Raw genomic sequence first — 26,275 nt, 5'->3', positions numbered from 1 at the left:
ACCGACCACATGCCCTTGCGGCAAAAACTAACAAATGTTGTAGTGTAGTGACGTTAAAGGACTCCATGCCACCATTTGAGTACTACTCGACTAACTTTTTGAGTGAATCCAATATTGCATCGCTCTGTAGTTGCTTCACACAATCGTCATTAGTTCATTTTATTGTGTTGTTCAATTTGCTCTTGAGAATAAAATTGTTTTCATTGTCAATATTCTCATTTGGCAATACAACTGCAGAAGCATTGTACCAAAGATTTCCAAAGGAATGGATGGGCATGGGTGGAACCATCCTCACACGTAAGTTCACTACATCTCTTGCTAGAATGAATTTTGCTGGTGCTGGTCTTGATTTATATATCGCCATGAGACATCCCAATATCAATGTTGAAATTGCCTCCACACGGGTTGGAAAGTAGTGCTGCTTCACTTGGGAATCTGCAGTTGGAGAAGCCTTTTCTCTCAAAGCAGTTATCCTTGATTTGTCGAACAACAATCTTCTCATAACTTTGTCCTTTGTTGTGAAATTGTCTGGATTGTACCAATGCATATCTTTCTTTGGGAAGAAATTGGCCGCATCAAACTTCAGAAATATGGCTTCAATAAGTCTTCACTGGGCGTAGCACTCCAGGCTTTAAGAAATGTTGTTGCTAAAGTTCCATCTGCCATCCTATGAGAAACACATACACCAATGGCTACTCCACCACAATCAAAGATATTATATTGGATAGCTAAGAGAACTTCCCTACTTCCAAGTCCTGTGCCATTAGTCCTGGTTTCAAATGGTAGAATCTGATTCAAGATTTATGCAACAAATTGTTAGAGAACGTCTGATAACTGACACCTAACCTGAGCCTTAGAAAACTTGACTCCATTATTGTTGCAGTTGACGAAGCAGTCTTTGTTTATGGTGACAGCCAAAGGGTAAAAGTGATTGAGGGTTTGTCGAAGGGACTTTTTAAGTTGAGAGGATCTTTAAATGTGATCGATGTTCCAGCCACTCTTGGCATGGTAGAAAAGAATGATGGGAATATAAGTTGGTCAATAAAGGAAAGGTTGTGATTTCTAAGGTGTTGGGTGATGGTTTAATTGTTTCCTTGGAGCTTGTTTCGTCAATCATGGTCGTCATTTCTCTTCAACTCTAGGAAGTTCACCCAATGCTAATTAATGGAAACCTTTTTCAAGTTTGGACATCACAAACTATGCAACTATAAATATATAGAGTTTGAGTAGTAGTACTTCGGCCTGTTGCAGCATATAATTATATATTAATTATATCAGATAATTCATAATTCATTTTGAAAAAGCAGTGGTTCTACACAACACTACACCTAGAGGGGGGGTGAATAGGTGTAATCTAATTTTTATGGCCTTTTGAAAATTAATCAAACAAGCAGATAATAAATGAAACAAATAACACAAATAATCAACACATGATTTTGTTCACGGAGTGGAAACTCATTTGAAGAACCTCTTCAAAATCTAAAACCACTCCGGGTGTAAGACACCACCTCAAATCCACTATAGAAACTTTAGTTTGTTACAACCAATTTAGAACACTCACAAAACCTTTGTAGTAGCTAAACTTGGCTTGCAACACCACGAGTGACCCACTCGATCTCTACACGCATGTAGTGTCGGAACTCCGACCTTCCTATAGCTTCCCACGAGAACCTCTCGATCTTTGCATCAACGGCAGCTCCGGACTCTTCCGGCCAACAAAAATGTCCACTTCAATGGACTCAAGTAAAAGCTGATTTTTGTGTATGTTGTGGTGGAGAAATGTTTTTCCAAGAAAGAATCAATCAAATGGGGGAGAGATTGCTCTAAGATGTTCTTGGAGGCCCTTAGGGTTTTTTGCTCTGATTCTCCACACATAGAACAGAAGCTAACATGTTCTATTTATAGTTCCCATCAAATGAGGCGTTCAAAACCCTACATTGTAAGTGATCTGGAACATTGGCTCGAGCGAAGGGTCGAGCGAAGGTCGAGCGCCGAAATCTACCTGAGTTCGCTCGAGCGCCATGTCGAGCGAGTATCGAGCGGTCGACTCTGCCTGAGTTCGCTCGAGCTCAGTGTCGAGCGAGGGTCGAGCGACACACTCTGCCTGGGTTCGCTTGAGCTCAGTGTCGAGCGAGGGTCGAGCGGTTGAATCTGCCTGAGTTCGCTCGAGCCGTATGTCGAGCGAGGGTCGAGCGGTTGAATCTGCCTGAGTTCGCTCGAGCCGTATGTCGAGCGAGGGTCGAGCGGTTGAATCTGCCTGAGTTCGCTCGAGCGCTCTGTCGAGCGAGGGTCGAGCGAAGTCGCTTCTTTTGACCAATAATGAGCACACTTCAAGCCCACTTCAATCCTTCCGCAACAACACTTGTTACAACACTATTTTACACAGGTTTTCACAAGAATATGCCAACACGCTCATTTTTCCCTCAACACATTTAATATATATAAGTACTTAGTTATCATTATGTGCACGCATGGAGAAAATATGGCCATTAAAAAAACCTATAATGAGTTGTCAAAATAAATAAACAAAAAATTCAATAATTTGGTTAATGCTTCAATATATCCGTTGACGTTTTTAAAATGAGAAATGGTCTAATATTGAGTATTTCCATATATATGGATCTCACTCTCATCAATTATATATATATATATATATATACTAGTGGAGGCCAAACATGCTATGCACGTTTGCTTAGTTGTGTTTTTTTATTGTCTTATACAAAAATTTGTTCAGAGTAAATTTGAACAAAAAAAAAAAAGAAATACAAATAGAATTTTTTTTTCTTTTTTTATGATCATTGTAGTTCTCGGCCATATTGCACAGGGTCAATAGAGAGAACATTGAAATTTTTGTGTTGTTGCTGATTGAATATTTCTGAATCTGCAGCAAGTTGAATCATCATTCACTATTTTTCTGAAACTTGTATTGCAGGAGTCTCTATAAACAGTATATGCTCCTATATTTTAAATATTTAATGGGATTAGAGAATGAATAAATGTGTAAATAATTAATTTACAAAAAAAAAGCAAAATAAAAAAATAATTAGTATTTTATTATAATTTAAAGTTGAAATGTTTCATGTATAATATAGAAACTGTAGGAATGAAAAAATTTATTTTATGAATTTTAAGTTGTGAAATTTATTTTGATGTCTTTTCTTAGTATTAATTATTATTTTACATTTAAATTAATCTTTACTTTAAATTAGTTTAATGTTGGACTTTAATTATTTTATTTTATTAATATTGAGTTGTAGTATTTTTATTTGGCTCTTATTTATTTTTTTATTGTGAATTTTTCTTTTATTGAACTCTTCTATTTTTGGATTGGGCCTATTTGAGTGTATTTTATTTTTCTTTTGGGCTTAGCCCAACCCGTGAGCATTCAACCCAACCCAACCCGTGAGCTTTCAACCCAGCTCACTAAATTCCTCCTAAACGACGTCGTTTGGTCCAGCCCTTAGGGCTTCTTCATCTTCTTTTCTTCTCCTTCTTTCTCCGCGCTGTTGTTCCTCACTTCCTCCAACTGAAAGACTTCTAATCTGAAACAATAGTAACATGCAGACCTCGTCCTATGCATTGCAGTGGTGCTTGTAAATGCCCCGGAGAAAATGGTACCGCTCCAACAACGGCTTGATATTGTCGCCGCTGGTAACAAAAACCACGGCAACACGATAGAGCCCCTTGAGCTCAGAGCAGATGGCCTTGTGGAAGAACAAGAATATTAGGTCGGGGGCTTGAGCCCGGGTTGTTCTTCACCCATGCCTTGGACGTTGAAGGGTCGATGGGGTTCACTGGGCCCGACATTACAGCCATGGCTCCACCTCTGTCTCAGTGCTGGAGACCTAAAAATGGCATCGCCATTTTTGTTTCGTTACAGATTTCGGATTCAGGTTCTCAAAATCCTAAAGTTCTTTCCAACTTAGCTAGATTTCTCGTCCCTCTCCCTCTCTCTCTCTAGCCATGAACCTATTGTGGTCTCCCCCGCTTCGTTTCTTTGTATTATCAATTATGTACTGCCCAGGGCTCAAGTTCAACGAGAACGAGGAAGGCGTAAACGGAAGTTTCCACATATTGTAATATTGGGGCAGGTAAAAGTCGAAACTTTTACTTTAGTGTTGTTGGCCCACGAATTCAAACTCGGTTCTTCCCCGCATCAAGAACTTCACGCCATGCATGGCAACCTCCACCCAGCTGTGAAGCCATGATGGAACCACTGTGAGTCTCCATCCCACAACCACCTCAATGCACGGCCTCAAATTTGTTTTCTCATTTAAAAACAGAGCAAATGAGAAAAACCAATGCAAGGAAGCTGACGCCATGGACAACCTCCCATTCAAGGTATGGTCTCTTCCGCTGCCCAACCGCCACGCGTAACCCTTATCGCTCTAAGGACCCTGCCGTCACGTGCACTACCCTTAATGTCGCATCTCTGTTTACCTCAGCGTCATTGTGTTTTATCCGGAATGCAAACGAAGTAGTGTAAAATTAAACATAGAAGATACATGGAAACAAAAATGGAATTATAATTTCCTGTTTATTCCTATAGCAATGGGATAGACACTTATTATTATAGAAATATATAATCTAATTAAGAAAAACTCGTTAAAAAACTTGCTTCTTCTATACATATTTGTTATTGATATGTTAAAATTTATGAAATTTAAATTTTAAAAAAAAATCGATCAAATGAATCTTATATGTAAAAATGTAAGTGCATGTAACGTACACTATCTTATATATACATACATACATAAACACATATATTATTCTCACGAGCAAACTGTGGTCACTAAAAAATGATTAATGTTTCATGATCACAATAATAAGTTTCAATAATTAATGCTAGCTTCATCTGTATCATAAAAACATAAATATTATGTTTAAGAGTTTACTACTTACAAGTAAATTCACGTATCGATCTATATATTAATATTATTGTTTTCATATTTAAAATTTAAATTGACATTATTTTTTTATTAAAATGATTTTCTGACCAATCATGTTGGATAAATATACGTATTAATGCGTGAAATCGCTTATAACTAGATTTTTTTTATGTTTAAAGAGATCGAGAGTTGACTTAATTAAAGTACTTCGTGCACATGATTGCAAGCGAAGCTTTTAATTAGGGAGCAAATTCAGTCAAAACTTAATGGGTGAAGGTACGTACTAGTTCATGGTGGTTTGAAATTAATATCTTTGATCCCTTTTTCCACGACTACTTTTCATGGATAGGTGGATCGATGATAATAATTGTGATGCTAGAAAGACTCATACAAGAAGATGATTGTAAAGATGACGAAAATAACAAGCACATTATCTATATATTTAAATTTTGTCATGCCATATCCATGAATGATGAGTCTACTTTAACACACTTAATTGAGAAGTAGTATTTATAGTTTTAATATGTGTAAATCTCTTATACTCCATTTGAAAAAAGTTAATAAATCTAAAACTTAAATAAAAAAATAAAAATTAAATTAGTGACCTGCCATTATTTTTCAAATAAAGTGTACGAGATTTTTACACCCTGAAATTGTGGCCGACAGAGCTCACGTTGCAGTCTTCATCAATTGAGTATGGCTTTTTGATCCAAGACTCCCTAGGCCGACAACTAATTGCAAAAAAAATAAAAACAAAATGAATAAGGCCATAATTAATGATTCTATACCACATTATATGTTGGACTGCATGTGGAGTCTGGTTTGTCTGCAGATCAAAAGGCACATGACAAAAAATTTGCTCGACTGTCACTTGAGCAAAGCTCAACCTATGAGTTTAGTTGATATGTGATCGACAGTGAACTTGAGCGAAGATCAGACAGATTGTTCGCTCAATATTTGCATAGCACTAACTTTAATATTCGCTCAAACATCGCTTGACAAACTGTTCGAGCTAATGTTTGATTAGTTGTTTGCTAGAGGTGCGCTTGACACCTACTAAAGTAAAGAACCCATTTTTGCCGTTTTGGATTCCCAGTGCCGTTTTCATTATATATATGTAATGTTTATCTTAAGTCAATTCTTAGGTTGTGTTTAGATACTGAGATGATCTTAGATGATCTAAATTGATTTGTGAATGATAATATTTTGTAAGTCTTATTGAGATGTGTTTAAATGTAAATAAATTAATATATGTGTTCCAATATAAAAAATAAATTGAAATAAGTTTATAGAAAGTTAAAAAAAAATATAGTAAATCACATTAATAATTAATCAAAGATGAATTTGTATTCCAAATATAGTCTTAAGTTTGGTATAATCTGAAAAATTTTGTAATGCTGAGATTGTTTGAAATAAAATTTATTCTGTCTTGATTTAAGGAAAAATAAAAGACGAAGTCAAGCATAAATTACTTCATTCGTAAGCACAAATTAAATTACTTCAGTGCCAACCTGCGAAGTAGGTATAGGAAAATGAATACCAAGAATTTGTGAAAATTAAGATATCTAGAAAGGATGACTCCGATCCGATGTAGATATGCAATCAGAATTGTATTGATAATACAATAAAAAGAAATATTGTCGTCAAAAGTAGAGCTGTGCAAAAATACTAGCCAACAATGGGTCGGGATCACCGTCGCCGGTATTTATGTCCAACAGTTATCTCAGAAATTCTTATCACATGTGTGTCGGCCGGGCTGGCTGCCACCAATCTTCACAACAATGAAATATTGCTTTCTTTTTGTCTTAAGAAAATTACTTTGTTACATGGCCTTTTACCAAAATTAGAAAATTGATACGATTTCAAAGAGTTTCAAAGACCCGTGTAGAATGTGGCTGAATTCCTCAGTAAAATATTGAGGCTATCGGTTTCATTATATATATTGATGTATTTACAAAAGGCAGATCCTATATTATAGGAAACGGATTAATCAAAATATATGCAGTTGAGATTTATCCTATAAACTAGGAAAGGAAAGATATGTTCAAGATAAAATCATCTAAGATCAAGGAAAGAATCTGAAGAGGATTCTTCCTTATCACAAAGGAACCCTGATCTGCAACTCTAAAAAATTTGAATAAAATTAAAATTCAAAAGAGGATTCTAACAATTGCATGAGATGCAAAATTTATTTAGAACTATAAGATAAACAAATTAAAGATGACAAACCCAGAAGATTATTGAGCAAGTAATGGGCATTGATAAACAAGCCCTAAAAGAAAGCTGGGATCGCCATCATGATCATGAGTATTTTTCAGTCATGAACAGTCCCAGAAACAAATGGAAGGAGTTCTTGGTCATTGTCGAATATGACTGAGTCTTCTTCTAATATGGTGACATATGCCTCAATTCCATGTCCATCTTTGGTACTCATCAAGATAATTGAGTTCTTAAAAGGTACACTGGAACAACAGACCCAAGTGGGCTTCCCCCACCCAAAATCAATTTCATAAAATGGAAACCTGAACCAACTAGAAAAGTTATAGGACTCCATGCCACCGCTCGAGAACTGCTCGAATCCCTTTTTGAGTAAATCCAGGAGTGCATCGCTTTGTAGTTGCTTCACATAATCATCATTGACTCCTTTTATTGCTTTATCTAGCTTGCTCACAAGAATACATTTACTGTCATCATCTTCAAGATCAATTTTCATGATCTGCTGATACTATTGCAGCAGCATAGTACCAAATATTGCCAAAGGAATGCATTGGCATGGGGTGGGATCATCCTCTCACGTAAATTTACCACATGATTGGCTACAAAGAGTCTTGCTGCTATCGATGCTGGTTTTGCTTTAAATATTGCCATGAGACGTCCCCATATCAATGCTGAAACTGTCTGCACACGGGTAGGGAACTTCACTTGGGAACCCTCGACTGTAGAGACCTTTTCTCTCAAAGTAGCTATGCTTGATTTGTTGAACAACAATCTTCTTGTCACGACCTTTTCCTTCGTCAACAAATTGTCTCGTTTGTACCAAGGCATATCTTTCTTTGGGAAGAAACTGGCAGCATCAAACTTTGGAACTATGGCTTCAATATCTCCGCGGGACGTAGCGCTCCAAGCATTAAGAAATGTTGTTGCTGAAGTTCCATCTGCGATCCTGTGAGAAACACATGCGCCAATGGCCACTCCGCCACAATCAAAGATATTATATTGGATCGCTAAGAGAACTTCTGATCTGCTTCCAAGTCCTATGCCATTAGTGTTGGCTTCAAATGGCAGAAACTGATTCAAGATTTCTGTATCAAATTGTTGGAGAACATCTGATAACTGGCCCCCAACCAGAGCCTCAGAAAACTCGACTCCGTTATCATTGCAGTCAACGAAGTTGTCTTCTTTGATGGTACCAGCCAAAGGGTAAAAGCGATTGAGAGTTTGTTCAAGGGACTTTTTAAGCTGAGAGGATCTTTGGACGTGATCAATGTCCTAACCACTCTTGGCATGGTAGAAAAGAATGATGGGAATATACATGTTTGGTGCAAGTTGGTCAATAAAAGAAAGGTTATGATTTCTAAGGTGTTGGGGTGTTGGAGATGATGGTTTAATTGTTTCCTTGGAGCTTATTTCGACAGTCATGGTCGCCATTTCTCTTCAACTCTAGGAATCTCACCCAGTCCTAATTAATGGAAACCTCTTTCAAGTTTGGACATGACAAACTATGCAGCTATAAATATGAGTTTGAGTAGTAGTAGTACTGCCCGTTGCAGCATATATATTATATATTAATTATATGATCAGATTCGTAATTCCTTTAATATATATAAGTACTTAATTATCATTGTGTGCTTGGAGAACATTTGGTCATTAAAAAAAACCTATATATAATGAGTTGTAAAAATAAATAAATAAATAAATCAATAAAATGGTTAATGCTCCTCAACCCGTTGACATTTTGAAAATGAGAAATGGTTTAATATTTAGTATTTACATATATATGGACCCCACTCTCTTCAATTATATATATATATATATATGAGTCAGTCTACCTACAGTCTTTATATGAAACTGCTCACGCAAGTACATACAGCTATCTTTAAAAACTCTTTAAAATTACAATAAAATATATACTTCTCAAAATGTAGTCTTCCACCTAGAATTGCAAATAGAATTTATCCCTATATATATAAAATGTAATTAAGAAAAACTTGTAAAAAAATATAATTCTTCTCCACGTGACATCCCGTTTTGATGTGTATTTTTACTAAATGAGTATTTTAATTTAATTAAAATATTACTTCTTTTATTTTAAAATATTGTATGTTAATTGGATTTATTTAGTTGTAATATTTGTTTTATAGAGCTTTTTTAATATTAATTATCATTTTGATTTTAAATTGTTGTATAATTTATTTTAGTTTTTTTTATTTAAAATTATGTTGTTGTTTTTATTAGTTATTTATTATATTTTAGCTTGATGTGGTGTTTAAATTATTTTAATCGTTTTATAGCTTTTAAAATTGTTTTCGTTGGATCAGTTTCTTGACTCAAGATGTGAGAACTGGATTTCACTTTCTTTCTTTCCTTTTTCTTTTTTCCTTTTTTTCTTTTTCTTTGTTTTTTTCTCCCTCTCTTCTCTCTCCCTCGTGCACGTCCAGGCATCCCGTGTTCTCTCCAACCGTTTGGTCCAAGCTCCTAGCCGGCGCCACTTCCAGCCGCCGTGAGCCACCTCCACCTCTGGCATGTCCCGTCCCTCCCACACCGGCGAGCTCTACTGCACCGGTGGTATGCTATACCGGTCATCCAATCTCTCTCTTTTCTCCTGCAAACAAATGAGTTTTCAAGCTTTTTTCTCCTTTTTGAGCCACCATACATGGCCAAATCAGCCACCAAGCACCACCAATGGATTCACCACATTAAGGGCTTCCTCCCCATGTCTTTCTTTTCCCCTCACTCTCTCTTTTTCTCCGATGAGTCTCCATAGCTAGAGTTTCAGTTGCACCACCGTACGCTGCCGTACACGGCCACCCATGGTGTTTCACCACCACCATCTTGTTCCTCTCATCACCATGACCTTCCCCAAGAAATTTCATGGCCAACGGAGTTGTGTATAGCTCTCACTCTTCCTCACTCTCCCTCGGCCTCTTTTCCTCAAAGTTGGCCGATCTCCACCGTGCCCCGCCACCCACGGCCAACTCTCACTTCCAATAGTTTCATAAACCCTTCTAGGCCATTCCCTATCAATTTCAACTCTTGGTTTGTCCCCGTTCAAAAATGGGTATTTTACAACCCACGGCCACAGTGTATTTTACACTGTTACGTTGCTTTTTCTCCGCCGTTTGCAACATCGTGATCCTTCAAAAATTATCTTATAGCGTTGTATGTAACTTCCAAACTCTATTTTAGATTTAAATATATTATTACTTTTTTAATAAATTCATTGACTGGTTGGTTAATTCCGGATAAGTCCAAGGAGTCGGGGGTCGAATGGATTGAGGATGAAGTTGCTTGTTATTGTTGATCTTGTGATTGGTTGGATGATTTGTATCTTGAGGTGTGCATTGAATGATGCATTCATGTGCATTTATTTAATTGAGAAAAACTGGTGTTATTTGTGTAAATGAATTTTCAGGTGCGTATGTATCATGACTCCAAACCAAGATGAGATATTATCTCGATTGAGCTCCTCTGATCACTCGGGAGTGGATAATACTGAGTGACATCCCCTGGGTTGTCGCTGGGCGACGACCGGATCGCACGATACGATAACGCTGTTGTGTCGACTCCGTGGTTCCTAGGCTAGCGAGGATTAAAGGATGGCCTGGTTCAGGTACGCGGTGGGCGCGAGAACTGGGCATCGCTCGTTTATGTGTCATACGCGTAGTCGTTACCTGCGGTGTGGCACAGGAGTCAGAGTGTGCGGATGATCCCTAGGGGAGATCATGGTGCATGCGATAATTGGAACGGGTTTTGGATATTGGATACGGGCCATTTTCTGCAAAAATGGCGAGGTTATGTTTGATGGTTTTGTGATCCATTTTCTGGAAAAATAGTGGTGTTATTGATTTGAGTCATTATCTGGGATATCGGCAAGGATTTGTTTAAAGGATATCTTTTGGGCCAAAATGAGATTTTGGCGTGCGTGGAAAACTGAGGTTTTATGGGATATGTGCATTTGGTATTCTTTCATGCATATTGTTGAATATAATATGTTTTTATCTTGTGGCATTTGGATCTTTACTTACCTGCGGCACTATTTTAGTACCGTAGATTTTGATGCAGATGTCGAGGAGGAGGAGGAGGCTGAGCTCGAGGAGGCGGCTCCGCCAGAGTTTTGATTTGGAGTTGTATGCCTTGTAGTTTGGTTTTGAAACGATATTTGAGGCTTGTAATATTTTATCATGTATGTTTTAATCGGGTTTGTATTAAACAAAAATTATGGTACTTAGTTATAAGACTTTTGTTATCCGCTACGTGTTTTTATTTGCACACTTGTTGCATATACACACACTTGGCACTTGGCGATAGGGTGGTGAGCCGTGTTGTCATTATCCTAACGTCTCGATTTCCACGTATCCGTACGTGGGATTTGGGGGCGTCACAGGTGATATTAGAGCAATCCGGCTTTGGGTAAAACCACATGTCTCATAGTTGGAGTATTAGAAAGTTTTAAAAGCTTGAGTTGATATTATCTTGTTTATTTAATTTGAATTGTTTTTATTTAACTTGATTCAATTTTATTTGATTTAATTCCATTTGTTTTGGTTTGGTTTGGTTTGATCTTATTGGAATTGGAAGTATGTTGTTTGATTTGTTTTATTTATTTTGACTTGTTTTGTTCGGAGTTGAAATTGGGGTTAAGGGTTACGCTATGGCAGGAAGGCGGTATAATCGAGGATACTATTATTAGGCATGAACATTAAGTGTAGTAGGTTTGAATTTTTAGCGATGTAGTTTGCTTGTATGATGTTGAGGTCTAAAGGGAATGTCATGGTTTAGGCAATCTTTGTAAGGTGGGAACTCACGTAGCAATGAGGAGAGGAATTAGTTTTAAGTCGCTTAAGATGATTGAGGTCAAGGTTTTGTAAAATTTATGTAACGAGGCTATAGGATAGGAGAGTGTAGGTTCAGCGAACTTTAAGGATATGTTTAAGGGAATTTTATTTAAGGTTTGGGGCCTTATAGATTTTAGGAAAATAAGTTTATGGTAATTAAGGTGTTAGGTTCGACAAGCTTTGGGGGAAATAATTAAATTTCAAGTTTTAGATTTCGTTGATTCGGATGAGTAATTTGGTGGCAATTGGGGCTTTAGATTTTACAAGCTTTTAAGGTGAATGTTTTGGATTAAAGCCACCAATCTTGAGAATTTAAGAAAATGATTTATTATCCATTAATGTTTTAGAATTTGAAAGATTTGGGAGTCTATTTTTCTATTATGGGATGTAAGTTCATTGATTTTATAAGTTCCGAAAGATGATTCTTATTTGATTTAAGGTTTTAGAATTGCAGAGTTAAAGGACTGATTTATAATAGGCATTGAGTTCTTAGTTTTACAGACTTAGTGCTGTAGCTTGATCTACTCTAGTGAGTGATTAGTTTGTAACCATTAAAATGGGGTTGATTAGAGTTGAGTTATTGATATGAAAATTTTTCTAGAGTAGATTTCTTTGAGGATTGAAGGTAATGATCTAGTTCGTGTATTTATTTGAGGATTGAAGATATCGAGCTAGTTTAGAAAATAATTATTGTTAACTCGAGATTGTAGTAGCAGATTTTAGGAAATGATTTTATTGATTCGAAAGATATAAGTCCATCAGGGTGTTGGAAATAGTAGATTTTGTGTTGGTATTGAATATGATTGAATTTGAGGCTATATCCGTAGACTTTTGGGAATGGATTCTTAGCAGGTTTAAGGTCATTCTCAGTACCAAACTTTAAGCAATGGCTAGTTGCTGATTTAAGGATATAAGTTGAGTAGATTCAGGAATGATTCTTGTTGAGTTGAGAATATAAGTCCAGATGATGAAAATGTGGTAATGGATCACTTGTACGTTTGAATGATTTTTGGTGTTGGCTAAGAGTGCATGAGATCCATGAGTAGTAATGGTAAGTGTGTATGGATTTCGGGGAGTGCTGGTCCTAGTCTCATCTATTTTTGGCTTGGTAGGAGTTGAAGAGGAATCTATGTGATAATATTAAATTCAAGAGATTTTGACTTTGAGTTGTTTGGTAAGTTGAACGGAATGTACAATCGAAGCGGGTTACCCATTAGGATGATGGTTTGAAACAACTGTTGTGTTTATCTTGAGAATTAATTGCGACTTGAAGTCATAGGAATTTATATTTGTAAGGCTATACTTTTCTTTGGAGATCAAGTATCCAGTTGGGAGAATTAGGAATATTATCAATTAACTTGAAAAGAGATTGTTAGGTCACCATGTGTGGTGTAGAAAAAAAAAAAATTGGAAGTTGAAACTTATGCATCAACGGTGGGTAGCATAATCATATGTATGAAGTAATAAAGTATTAGGATCCATGAGTGTTGTTTAATAGTTTTGATGGATTGAAGATTTAAACAGTATGGTTTGTCTTGAGATTTATTTGTGAAGTGCTATTGAAGGAATTAGTTGTGCTAAAACTAGAGTTTTTTAGAGTACAAGTGGGTGGGTGAGTTACCAAGAGCGTTTCAATTATGTCTAGGTGAAGTCAATGGTAATTTATAATGAGTTAGTTATTGCAAGATTAGATGTTATTCAAAATATAGGTAATGAGCTTGAAGTGTGGGAGATTATAGGTGCTCTCGTCGGTTGGCTGGGAAGGACTTGGGCCTTTTGGATATGTTCCTTATCTTTAGAAGAGACAGGTGTATTTTGGGATGATGTTATATGTTTTCAATTTGGGGCCTGGAGGTTGATTAGTACTGATTTCTGGACTGTCATCAATCAATGGATGTATTTTTGCGGAATGTTGATTTTTGATTAGGGCAGTGATGGCCAACTGAGGAATGAGTGGAAATTTGTGGTTTTTGAAGGTATATTATTTTCTATGGAAATGTGGTAAAGGTTTTCTTGTGATTAGGTGTGGATTGAGCTTGTACTTGATGATATTAATTTATGAGAATATAACATTTATGTATTTTGGCGAGTTATCAGAGTGCACGCGAAAGCATGATTTTTAGAAATACTTAGAAATTCAAATTTTGTATTGATTTTGAGGAATTAGTAGTGATTCGAAGTTTTAATGGGAGATTAATCATTTGGTCGTGCAAATTTTGTTTATTGATGGTTAATTTTGAAAGTGGCTATTAGGTTACCAAACCTGGAATAGGTTGAAAGTTTAGAAGGTAAAACAGAGACGTCGTTGATATTAGCAATTTATGGTGTGAAGATAACAACTATTGAAATTTGTTGGGAGTTGTTGATGATATGTATCTCTCAAATATGTTCGGAGTTGTATCTTGTATCTTATTTTGGTGTTGATGTTTGACCTCACAAATTTCGAGGACGAAATTTCTTTTTAAGGAGGGGAGGATGTGACATCCCTTTTTTACGTGTATTTTCATTGAAAAAGTATTTTAATTTAATTAAAATATTAGTTCTTTTATTTTAAATTATTATATTTTAATTAGATTTATTTAGTTGTAATATTTATTTTGTGGAGCTTTCTTAATATTAATTATCGTTTTGATTTTAAATTGCTGTATAATTTATTTTAGTTTGTTTTTTTATTTAAAATTATGTTGTTGTTTTTATTAGTTATTTATTATATTTTAGTTTGATGTGGTGTTTAAATTATTTTAATCGTTTTATAGCTTTTAAAATTGTTTTCATTGGATCAGTTTCTTGACTCAAGATGTGAGAACTGGATCTCACTTTCTTTCTTTTTTCTTTTCTCCTCTTTTTCTTTTTCTCTTTTTCTTTTTCTTTTTTTTTCTCTCTCTCTTCTCTCTCCCTCGTGCACGTCCAGCCATGTCGTGTTCTCTCCAACCGTTCGGTCCAAACTCCTAGTCGGCGCCACCTCCAGCCACCGTGACCCACCTCCACCTCTGGCATGTTCCTCCCACACCGGCGAGCTCTACTGCACCGGTGGTGTGCTGCACCGGTGGTGTGCTACACCGGCCACCCAATCTCTCTCTTTTCTCCTCCAAACAAATGGGTTTTCAAGCTTTTTTCTCCTCTTTGAGCCACCATACACAGCCAAATCAGCCACCAAGCAACACCAATGGATTCACCACATCAAGGACTTCCTCCCCATGTCTTTCTTTTCCCCTCACTCTCTCTTTTTCTCCAATGAGTCTCCATAGCTAGAGTTTCAGTTGCACCACCGTACGTTGTCGTACACGGCCATCCATGGTGTTTCACCACCACTATCTTGTTCCTCTCATCACCATGACCTTCTCCAAGAAATTTCATGGCCAACGGACTTGTGTATAGCTCTCACTCTCCCTCACTCTCCCTCGGCATCTTTTCCTCAAAGTTGGCTGATCTCCACTGTGCGCCACCACTTACGGCTAACTCTCACTTCCAATGGTTTTATAAACCCCTCTAGGCCATTCCCTATCAATTTCAAGTCTTGGTTTGTCTCCGTTCGAAAATGGGTATTTTACAACCCACGGCCACAGTGTATTTTACACTGTTACGTTGCTTTTTTTCCGCTGTTTGCAACGTCGTGATCCTTCAAAAATTATCTTATAGCACTGTAAGTAATTTCTAAACTCTATTTTAGATTTAAATATATTATTACTTTTTCAATAAATTCATTGACTGGTTGGTTAATTCTAGACTGAGTCCGAGAAGTCGAGGGTCGGATGGATTGAGGACGGAGTTGCTTGTTATTGTTGATCTTGTGATTGGTTGGATGATTTGTATCTTGAGGTGTGCATTACATGATGCATTCATGTGCATTTATTTAATTGAGAAAAACTGGTGTTATTTGTGTAAATGGATTTTCGGGTGCGTGTGTATCACAACCCCAAGCCGAGATGGGATATTATCTCGGTGGAGCTCCTCTGGTCACTCAGGAGTGGATAATACTGAGTGACATCCCCTGAGTTGTCGCTGGGTGACGACTGGATCGCACGATACAGTAACGCTGTCGTGTCGACTCCATGGTTCCTAGGCTGGCGGGGACTAGAAGATGGCCTGATTTAGGTATGCGCTGGACGCGAGAACTGGGCATCGCTCGTTTAGGTGTCACACTCGTAGTCGTTACCTGCGGTGTGGCACAGGAGCCAGAGTGTGCGGATGATCCCTAGGGGAGATCATGGTGCATGCGATAATTGGAACGGGTTTTGGATATTGGATACGGGCAATTTTCTGAAAAAATGGCGAGGTTATGTTTGATGGTTTTGTGATCCATTTTCTGAAAAAATGGTGGTGTTCTTGATTTAGGCCATTATCTGGGATATTGGCAAGGATTTGTTTAAAGGATATCTTTTGGGCCAAAATGGGATTTTGGCGTGCGTGGAAAACTGAGGTTTTATGGGATATGTGCATTTGGCATTCTTTTATGCATATTATTGAGTATAATATGTTTTTATCTTGTGGTGTTTGGATCTTTACTTACCTGCGGCACCATTTTGGTACCGTAGATTTTGATGCAGATGTCGAGGAGGAGGAGGAGGCTGAGCCCGAGGAGGCGGCTCCGCCAGAGTTTTGATTTGGAGTTGTATGCCTTGTAGTTTGGTTTTGAAACGATATTTGAGGTTTGTAATATTTTATTATATATGTTTTAATCGGATTTGTATTAAACAAAAATTCTGGTACTTAGTTATAAGACTTTTGTTATCCGTTGCGTGTTTTTATTTGCACATTTGTTGCATGTACACACATTTGGTACTTAGCGATAGGGTGATGAGCCGTGTTGTCATCATCCCGATGTGTCAATTTCTACGTGTCCGTACGTGAGATTTGGGGGTGTTACACTCCGCATATTAGTTATTGATTTGTTAAGATTTATAAAATTTAAAATTAAAATTAAAAAAAAAAAAACTGATAAAATGAATCTTATATGTATATACGTACACGTACACATAAACACACATATATTATTCTCACGAGGAAAATGTGGTCACTAAAAAATGATTAATATTGTTTCATGATCATATGCAGTAAGAAGTTTCAATAATTAATGCTAGCTTCATCTACATGTGAATAGTGATAAAAACATAAAATATGATTATGTTTAATTAAAGTATTGAGTGCATGACATGATTGCAAGCGAAGCTTTTAATTAGGGAGCAATTATTAAATACTGGAAACATGATCATATTACAGTCGATCCTCGTTTGTTTGTTTCTATTTTATTTGCCGTTTTTAATGTTGATTTTATTAGTGTGTTTCGACCAATGGGGTAGCAAAATTGAGTCAAGATGATCACTCAAAACTTATGGGTGCAGAAGGTACGTAGTTGATGGTTTGAAATTAATATCTTTTATCCTTTTTTCCGCGACTAGTTTTCATGGACATACAGGGGGATTGATGATAATAATGTGATGCTGGAAAGACTCATACAAGAAGATGATTGTAAAGATCATGACGAAAATAACAAGCGCATGATTATCTATATATTTAAATTTTGTCATTCTAGATGAATATACTTTAATACGCTTAATTGAGAAATAATATTTGTAGTCTTAGAATGTGTGAGTCTCCTATGTTTTTTTTTTTTTTAAAAGTTGATAAATCTTAGACTCACATAAAAAAATCATTTTTTAAATGAGTGGTCCCATTATTTTTTAAATATAGTGTGCGGGATTTATACACCTTAAGATTGTGGCCTAGAAAGCTCACATTGTGGTCCAAGACTCCCAAGGCTGATAACTAATTGCAAAAAGAACAAAATGAATAAGGCCATAACTAATGACTCTATACCACACTATATGTTGGGCTGCATGTGGAGTTTAGTTTGTCTACAAAAAAGGCACAAACAAAAAGTTTGCTCGACTTTCACCCAAACGAAACTCATCACTTGAGTTTACTCAAGGTGTGATCAAGAGTAAGCTCGAGCAAAAATCAAACAGATTGTTTACTCAAGATTCGCGTAGCATTAACCTTAGTGTTGGCTCGAGTATCACTTGATAGACCGCTCGAGCCAAGGTTTGATTGGTTGTTTGCTAGAAGTGCACTTGACACCCGTTCGAGCAAAGAATCTATATTTGTTGTTTAGGATTTGCAACGCCATTTTCATTATATACATATATGTAATGTTTGTCCTATTGTGGGTACAATTTAGCATATCAGAGTGAACAAAGAGAGGTAAAGGTGTGTGTGTGTGAGAGAGAGAGAGAGAGAAAGAGAGAGAGAGAGTTGAGATTGTGTAAGTAGAGTGGTACTCTTGTAACTCACTGTGTGTAATTGTAATCTCTTCTGAAATAAAATCTCTTGCAGCTCTGTGGACGTAGGTACATTGTCGAACTACATTAATTTTGTGTTAAGTGATTGTTTGCTTTTATTTGTTGTCATCGTTGGTTTTACAACACTATAATAAAAAAAGTAAGAAAAATATTTTAGCCATAAAGAGATTCTACAAAAATAAATTAATAAACCGATGTGAGTTGTTGTGGTATATTAGATCATAAAATTACTTTTATTATAAAATAGATCTAAGGTATCTATCATATGAAACTATGTTAGTTTGTAAATTTGTTTTTATGAAATATATTTTTAGATTCTTTAAAGATATTTTCTGAAATTATTTATCACCATAAATAAGATGTTAACATAATCGTGGTGTCAACATATATTCCTCAAAATACCATAAGATAAGAAAAATAATTGCCCAAAAAACAGGGAAAGTATCTAGAAAAATATTGTAATTGCATCAAGAGGAGAAAAGGAAATAGTTGGTGCACACCCCATGCAGGATGCTGAGAAATTATCTCATCTCAATATTCAAATATCACTTAAATATATATAAAAAAATCAACTTTTTTTATCTAATCATTATAAATTTTTCAAACTTTTAAACAAAATATAAAAAATAATACAACAGTTTTAAATTCTAAAATAAAAATTATATTAAAAAATTATATTTTAATAATATTTTAACTTTATAATATTTTTATTCAAATTTTTCTCTCTTATTCTCAAAATCCAATAAAACATATACTCATAAATTTCTCATCTAATCTCATATCATCTTAATATTCAACTGAAAAAATATCTCAAGCATTGTAGTGACCAGAACTAAGAACCCAATCCCTTCCATTAAAGTGGAATTGATGGTAATTCATGTGGTCTGAATTTTGTATGTTTGAACCATCTCAATTATGCACATATTACTTTTTTGGAGACCTTCTTTAGAATCTCACGATGCATTGGATCATGACATTTTTTACTCAATTTAATATTGGTCTCTAGTGTTTTGTAATATTACTTTTTTTCACTCTTTCTTGTTATGATTGAATTATTTATAATCATGTTAACTCTCAACCTATAATTAGCGAGATCATATAATAAACAAGAATATATTTATGTTAATGTTATTGGTCTTGCTCTTTTATTGATTCTATACGTAATAATCGTTTATTTTTAAATGGCTATTCATTGCACATCCAAAAAATACACTATGAGCCTGTTTGAATATATATCTGTTAACTATAAAATAATTAATAGATATTTTACTAAAATATTTGTTAATTATAAAATAGTTTGAGTTAAGATATTTTGTTAGGTTTTGATTAATGAGAGAGAAAATATTATAAAATAAAAAAATTATTTGACTATATTTTTTAATGCTACTTTTATTTTAAAATTTGAAAAAGTAGTATTAGTTTTTGTGTTTTGTTTGAGAGTTTATGAAAGTTGTAATGATTAGGTAAACGAATAGATGAAAAAGTTAAATATTTGAAATTGAAAAATGTTGTATTTAAGTGATATTTGTGAATGAAATATATGAAAATATCTAAAAATATTTGAAAATAGTTGTGTTGTCAAACGGATCCTAAGCAAACCATGAATGAACACCCTAAACACACTATTAGCAAGAATACCACGTGAGAGAATAGGATTATCCGAGTATATTGTTGAGGCCAAAAAATGTATCAACAGGTTGGTTCTATCTATAAAAACGATTCATCGTTCTCTAAATAAAAGGTTGCATGACCCTTCCAATAGCAAGTGAAAGGAGATGAAGTCATCGAAGAAAGGATGGGACTTGCCTAGAAAAACCATATGAAAAGAAGAGGCTATTTCTATAAAGAGGAAGCATAGCTCTCAACAAAGTATTATAGAAGAGGAGCTCACGACCTCAAGAAGAACAGTACTAATTACCTCACTACCTCAAGAGCAAAGAACTCGCAACCTCTGGAAGTAAAGGAGCTCGTGATCTTGGGAAGAACAATGTTGGCAACCTCAGGAGTGAAGAGCTTGACACCTCTCGAAATAAAGGAGCTCACAACCTCAGGAAGCAAGTACTTGGGACATAGGAAAGCAGAGGAGTTCGCAACCTTGGGAAGCAAAAGAGCTCGTGACCTCAGGAAGACAAGTGCTAGCATCCCTGGGATCGAAGACCTTGCAACCTCAAGAATCAAAGGAGCTCACGATCTTGAGAATATAGAGCTCTCCACCTTGGGAAGCAGAGGAGCTTACATCCTTGGGAAGCAAAAGAGATCACGATCTTATGAAGAAGTGGAGGTGACCTCGAGAATGAAAAGCTCGCAACCTTAGGAAGTAGAGGAGCTTGCAGCCACGAGAATCAAAGGAACTCATGACCTCAAGAACAAAGAGCTCTCCACCTCAAGAAGCAAGTGCTCACAATCTCAAGAAGCAAAGGAGCTCACAACCTTGAGAATCATAGGAGCTCATGACCTCGAGAAGAAAGTGCTTGCAACCCAAGAAGAATAGGAGCCTCCACCTCTGGAATCAGAGGAGCTCGCGACCTTAGGGACAAAGTGCTAGTTACCTAGGGAGCAAAGTGCTCACCACCTAGGGAAGAAGAAGATCTCTTCATCTTGAGATCAAAGTGCTCACAACCTTAGGAAGCAAAAATACTTACAATCTCAACAAGCACTCAAGACAAAGCAAAGTGATCGCAATCTAGACAAGCACAAGGATGAGACAAAGTGCTCGCTACCTCGACCTGCATCTTGGGAGAAAAAGTACTTGCTACCTAGGCGGAATAAAAGTATTTGCAACTTTGGCTAGCACCTTGGATGAAGGACAATTCATGGGCATGGATCTGCTGAACTTGAAGTTCACCTACTTGCAACTGGCTAAACGGATGAAACGAACTCCAACTCATAATGGTACATGTGATGTACACAAAATACCTACAGAATTTTCGAATGGACAATGCATGTTGAAGGATAAAAAAGTAGAGGCTAATAAATCTAAAAAACAAGTTGTGTATGCCTTTAACACTAAAAATTTCAGTAATGTGCTAAGGTACAATTTACACATGGAGGGACCATTAATCCAGGTTAGTCAACCCATATAGGACCATGCCAATATACCAAGGTGAACAAGCGAAGTCTGGAGATAAATGAGAATTTTCACTAAGGATCCAACAAAAAATTCAACAGCGTACCCCAGTTAGTAGGCAAGCAGGGTGTGAAGACACAGACATCACTGTTGGTTCACTAGATCCCATCAGCAAGGCTAGTGTTGAACTAAGCTAAAGCACGAAGATCAAGCTGCATGACTCATAAGTTTGAATTCACGAAGGCCATGCTCCGAGCAATAGAGATCATATTTCCCTCCTTCCCTCTAGGCATCCTCGAGAGGCTACAACCAGCTTCACTGCACCTTTCTTATAAGCATCTGAGGGAGGTTGTGGCCTTCTTTACCCATTCCATTGAGGTATCATCAAGATGCTAGAGCCAACTTTGTTGTACCTTCCATTAAGGCATCCTCAAAATGTTGCAATCGTGTTTACCCTTTTCCCTTGAGGCATCCTTGGAAAACTAGGGCCAACTTCATCACACCCTCCCTTGAGGCATCCTCAAAAAGCTAGGGCCAGCCTTGCCACACCCTCCTTCGAGACATCCTTTAGAGGTTGTGGCCTTCTTTGCTCCCCATCCCTTCAGGCTACTTTAGGAAGTTGGGGTCGACTTTGTCCCAACTCTCTTAAGGTTACCTAGGGAGGTTGGGGCTATCTTTGCCCCTTCTTTCGAGGCATCTTCGAGAAGCTAGAGCCGACTTCGCCATACCTTCCCTCAAGGTATCCTCATGAGGCTACAACTGTCTTCGCCTCTTCCCTTGAGGCATCATTAGGAAGCTAAAGTCATCTTCAACGCACCCTCTCTCAAGGCGTCCTCGAGATATTGCAACAGTTTTTTTCACCGTCCCTCAAGAATACCTCAGGAGGCTGGGGCTGTCTTCACTCTTTTTCCATTTGAGGCATTCTCGAGAAGATAAGGCTCCTCAACACATAATGATCACAGGTGTCACATCCTCATGACCTACAAGGATTCACCAAGACCGGGGTGTACATCCACTTGGTGATCTACAATGCTCACAAATTAGCCAAGATTAGAGGGCACATCCCAAAGCTCGTGACCTATAAGGATTAACCAAGACGGGGGGGTATGTCCCCCTAGCGATCCACGATGCTCACAAACTAGCCAAGATTGGAGGGTGTGTCCTGAAGCTTGCAACCCGCAAGGATTCACCAAGACCAAGGCGGTACATCCCCTAGTGATTGATGATACTTACAGACTAGTCAATATCGAAGGGGAGCCCTAAAGCTAACTTCATTGAGGTCCATTTAAAGTTACCAAGATTACTTCTCACTTGGGGCCTTGGAAGTTAAGACGTAGGTCAAGCCTAAACAACTCTAAGAAGATGCAAGGGATGCAGTGAGACCGTATGTAGGCATTAAGAAGTGGCAAATGGCAAAAACAAAGAAGGGAGTGGAAAATGTGAAGAAAACAAGCAAGAGCAAGTTTGGGATTTTTGACATCCTCCTTGCAAAATAAGTTGACCATGAGAATCGGAGGTATTGTTGGGGTAAACTGAGCACAAGTATGGAACCTACTGAAGGTCCATGAAAGATGAAAGCCCACTATGATAGGAAGAAATTGAGAAAGAAAGGATCTGACAATAGACAAGGCTTAATTGGACATTGAAGAAATATGAGACATGACAAGGCTTAATTGGACATTGAAGAAATATGAGACATGAGGCACAGGGACAATATACAAAACAAGGAGAAGAGACTTAAAGAGGACGAGAAGCAATAGAGAAGGTGGTGAGCTTCATTTTAGGATCTGGAAGGAAGAAAATAAGCATAGAGCTCCAAAACCATTTTTTATTTTTTTCTAGAGAAAACTCTATTAAAACAATTGTAGAGAGCTTAATAAAGATGAAGCACTTGTATTAAACTCTACTTGTAGTGAATTCTACACCCTACATTCAGTGTCAAATCACGTAAATATTATTCCTTTATTCCTGCAATTTATTATTAAATAAGCCATAAATGAATCTTTAAACATACTACCACCAAAAACCACAACCTGAAAGAAGAATGTCATCAGATTATGTTGAGGTAAAGAAAAGAAAAATTTAGTTGTAAGTACAATTACGCATTAATATTTGTATTAATTTAATATAATTTATTAAAAAGTAAATTTTATTAAAAATAATATTAATTTAAATTTTAAATATAAAAGAATTAATATTAACATATATATTAATATGTAATTTTACTAATACGTAATAAAATTCGTGAAAAAAATATATGAACAAACTGTTAAAATAAATAAAAAATTCTACAATATTTTACATGTCAAAACTGTGTGAAACTACGTTTAGAAAATAACACTGACAGCCAACCAAAACTCAACACGTACACTTAGTTAATCTACCAAAATTTACACCTTGTGAAACTTGCATTTAATACACTGAGTCAAAACCGTCAAAATATACATGACTTCGTCAAAATTTCCATCACAAAACACAGTACGCACCTGCAAACTAGTAAACTACCACGATCACCCCCAGTACCGACAACGAATGAGTTACGTTGGAACGAAACGTCATCATAATTCTAATGTATAACCCTTTCTCATTTATTTTTTAATTTTACTGTCTATAAATAAAATTACATATTAATCTATATATTAATATTAATTTTTTTATATTTAAAATTTAAGTTAATATTATTTTTAATAAAATTTATTTTTTAATTAATTATATTAAATTAATACATATATTAATACGTAATTATATTTATAACTAAATTTTTTATTTGTTTTTAGTGATGGTTCTTATACACTTATGTCTCATTCCTCATGCGCTGCACCAAATATTGATTTGATATTTATTACGTGCATGTTAGGATTTGAGTTTGGATCAAGGTTTGAAAAAATGGTTTAATTCAGACTGATTCAGTCAATTGGTAAGAAACTAAAGTTACTGAACCATTTTTTTAATTAGTACTTTTATTAATATTTAAATATTCAATTTAAAATTTTCTTGAATGATTCCATTCAAATTCATTGAATTGGTCCTTACCTAATTCCGACTTATCGAGCCTTGATTGGGAGGTTTAAAAAGTAATTTTAACAACTTAAAAGTTTCTTTTTAAATAAATAAAATGGTTTGTTTAGAGATATATTCCCATATTCACTACCATTATTATGACTTGATGCCAGTTCTATTTATTTAGAGTTTTGTTATATATAAATATAGTCGTGTATTAATCTGTGTATTAATATTAATTTATTTATATTTAAAATTTAAATTAATATTATTTTCAATAAAATTTATTTTTGACTAATCACATCATATTAGTGCATAGATTAATACATAATTATGCTTGTAACTATATTTTTTCATGTATTTATATTCTTATATATTCTGTAATCAGTTATTTCCTTATATAGCAGATTATAGTTTTCATATATAGCTGATACGTACCTGTACTTTTATTATACTATTGAATATTTAATTCTTATATTCACTATTTAAATCAATAGAATAGCCATGCATAATCATGCTACCTTTCTAACACTTAAAATACTTAAAAAAAGTAAAAGTCTACTTTTAAAAAAAAATACGAGATTGAAGCTTTTCATGAAACGTTTCAATAGATAATGTTACATTTTTCAAAAACTACCATAACTAAATTTAATAATGCTTTAGATGTATGTTTATTAAATAGTAAATAATTTTTTAATAGTATAATTTTTTTTTTGTAGAACTCTACGATTAAAAGCTCTACTATAAGAAAAATATTTTAGTCATAAAATAATATATAAAAATAATCTCACAAACTGACATGATTTGATACGGTTCCTCGTATTATAAAGTTATTTTTATTATAAAATAGATATAACGGATCATATAAAACCATTTCGACTTGTAAAATTGTTTTTGTATAATCACTTTGTACTTATAGCACTCCTCCTGCTATAAAAAGTTTTATTTTCCATCACAATTTCAAATATGCACTATATATTTATTTTTTATTTTTGTTCCCTTCAAAATTATCAAAAGGAAAACAAAAATAATGTGTCATAATGTTTCTAATGAATTAACCAGACACTGAAATTTGGACGGTGCTACATCCACCACTCCAACCTAGCTCTCATTGGGAACTACCGTTAGACATAATTGGTCTCTTTTTATTATTATTATTATTATTTTTTAACATTTTAAAATATTTTTTTAAAAAAATCATAATATTATTAAAAAGTACTTCTTTAATTATTAAGTAAAAATTAAAAAAAAAATTCAACAATAACACCGAGCGATAAGAGTATCCTCTTCCCTAAATTAATTGGCATGGTAATTAAAAAGGGGAACTATCCATATTGCTTTGCATGGTAGAAAATTGATCATGTATACGTGCCTAGATTTTGTCTAGACGTGACATGACCTTCATTTATGTAGTAGATATCAGATGATATAGACAAAATGCCCAACAAAATTTTGACAACCCATGAACGTCTTGGAAAAGTTTAGAATGCAACCTTTGGATCTTTCTGGTGAAGGGTCTAAATCAATGAATGAGTAGGTAATTAACGACAACTAGAAAATTAAGGTCTGAATCCTAGCTTATTAAACATGTTTTTTTTTTTAAAGAAATTCTTAAAAAAAAAAATTTAGATTTTTTGTATTGAAATTTTTAGGAAATTTTCTTTTTATTTTTATAAAAGTTGTTTTAATTTTTTTTTCGTTTTTATATTTTCCACGTAAACTTAGACATGTGATTAGATTAAAAAAAAATACTTTCATTTTTGGATAATAGAGATTTTTTAACATTTTAAAAAACATTTAGATTAATTTAAAAAAAAATAGTAAATGTTCAAAACTCAGGGATAGCTAAGAAATATTTTATTCCATTCTAAGGTCCTGTTTTGATACAAAAAATATTTCATCTCATCTTATCATAATTTTTTCAAATTCCTACATAAAAATATAATAAAAAATTTAATTTTTTTA

At 35.2% G+C, this 26,275-nt stretch overlaps 1 protein-coding gene and 1 pseudogene across 1 annotated transcript; both read right to left on the bottom strand.

The window, feature by feature from the left end:
* Positions 1 to 154: 154 nt before the first annotated feature.
* Positions 155 to 3,816, bottom strand: LOC122296917 ((13S,14R)-1,13-dihydroxy-N-methylcanadine 13-O-acetyltransferase AT1-like). Its single transcript, XM_043106713.1, has 3 exons — positions 3,760 to 3,816; positions 685 to 789; positions 155 to 580 (listed from the first exon to the last, which is right to left on the bottom strand). The coding sequence occupies exons 1-3, from the start codon at positions 3,814 to 3,816 to the stop codon at positions 155 to 157; spliced, it is 588 nt and encodes a 195-aa protein (XP_042962647.1).
* Positions 3,817 to 7,012: 3,196 nt separating this feature from the next.
* On the bottom strand, positions 7,013 to 8,572 carry LOC122297582 (annotated as a pseudogene).
* Positions 8,573 to 26,275: the final 17,703 nt, after the last annotated feature.

The sequence above is a fragment of the Carya illinoinensis genome, chromosome 15, assembly GCF_018687715.1.
Source record: "Carya illinoinensis cultivar Pawnee chromosome 15, C.illinoinensisPawnee_v1, whole genome shotgun sequence".
In the NCBI taxonomy this organism is placed as follows: Eukaryota; Viridiplantae; Streptophyta; class Magnoliopsida; order Fagales; family Juglandaceae; genus Carya; species Carya illinoinensis.
Note: the sequence above shows the minus strand (reverse complement) of the source record. Positions and strands in the feature narration are given on the sequence as shown.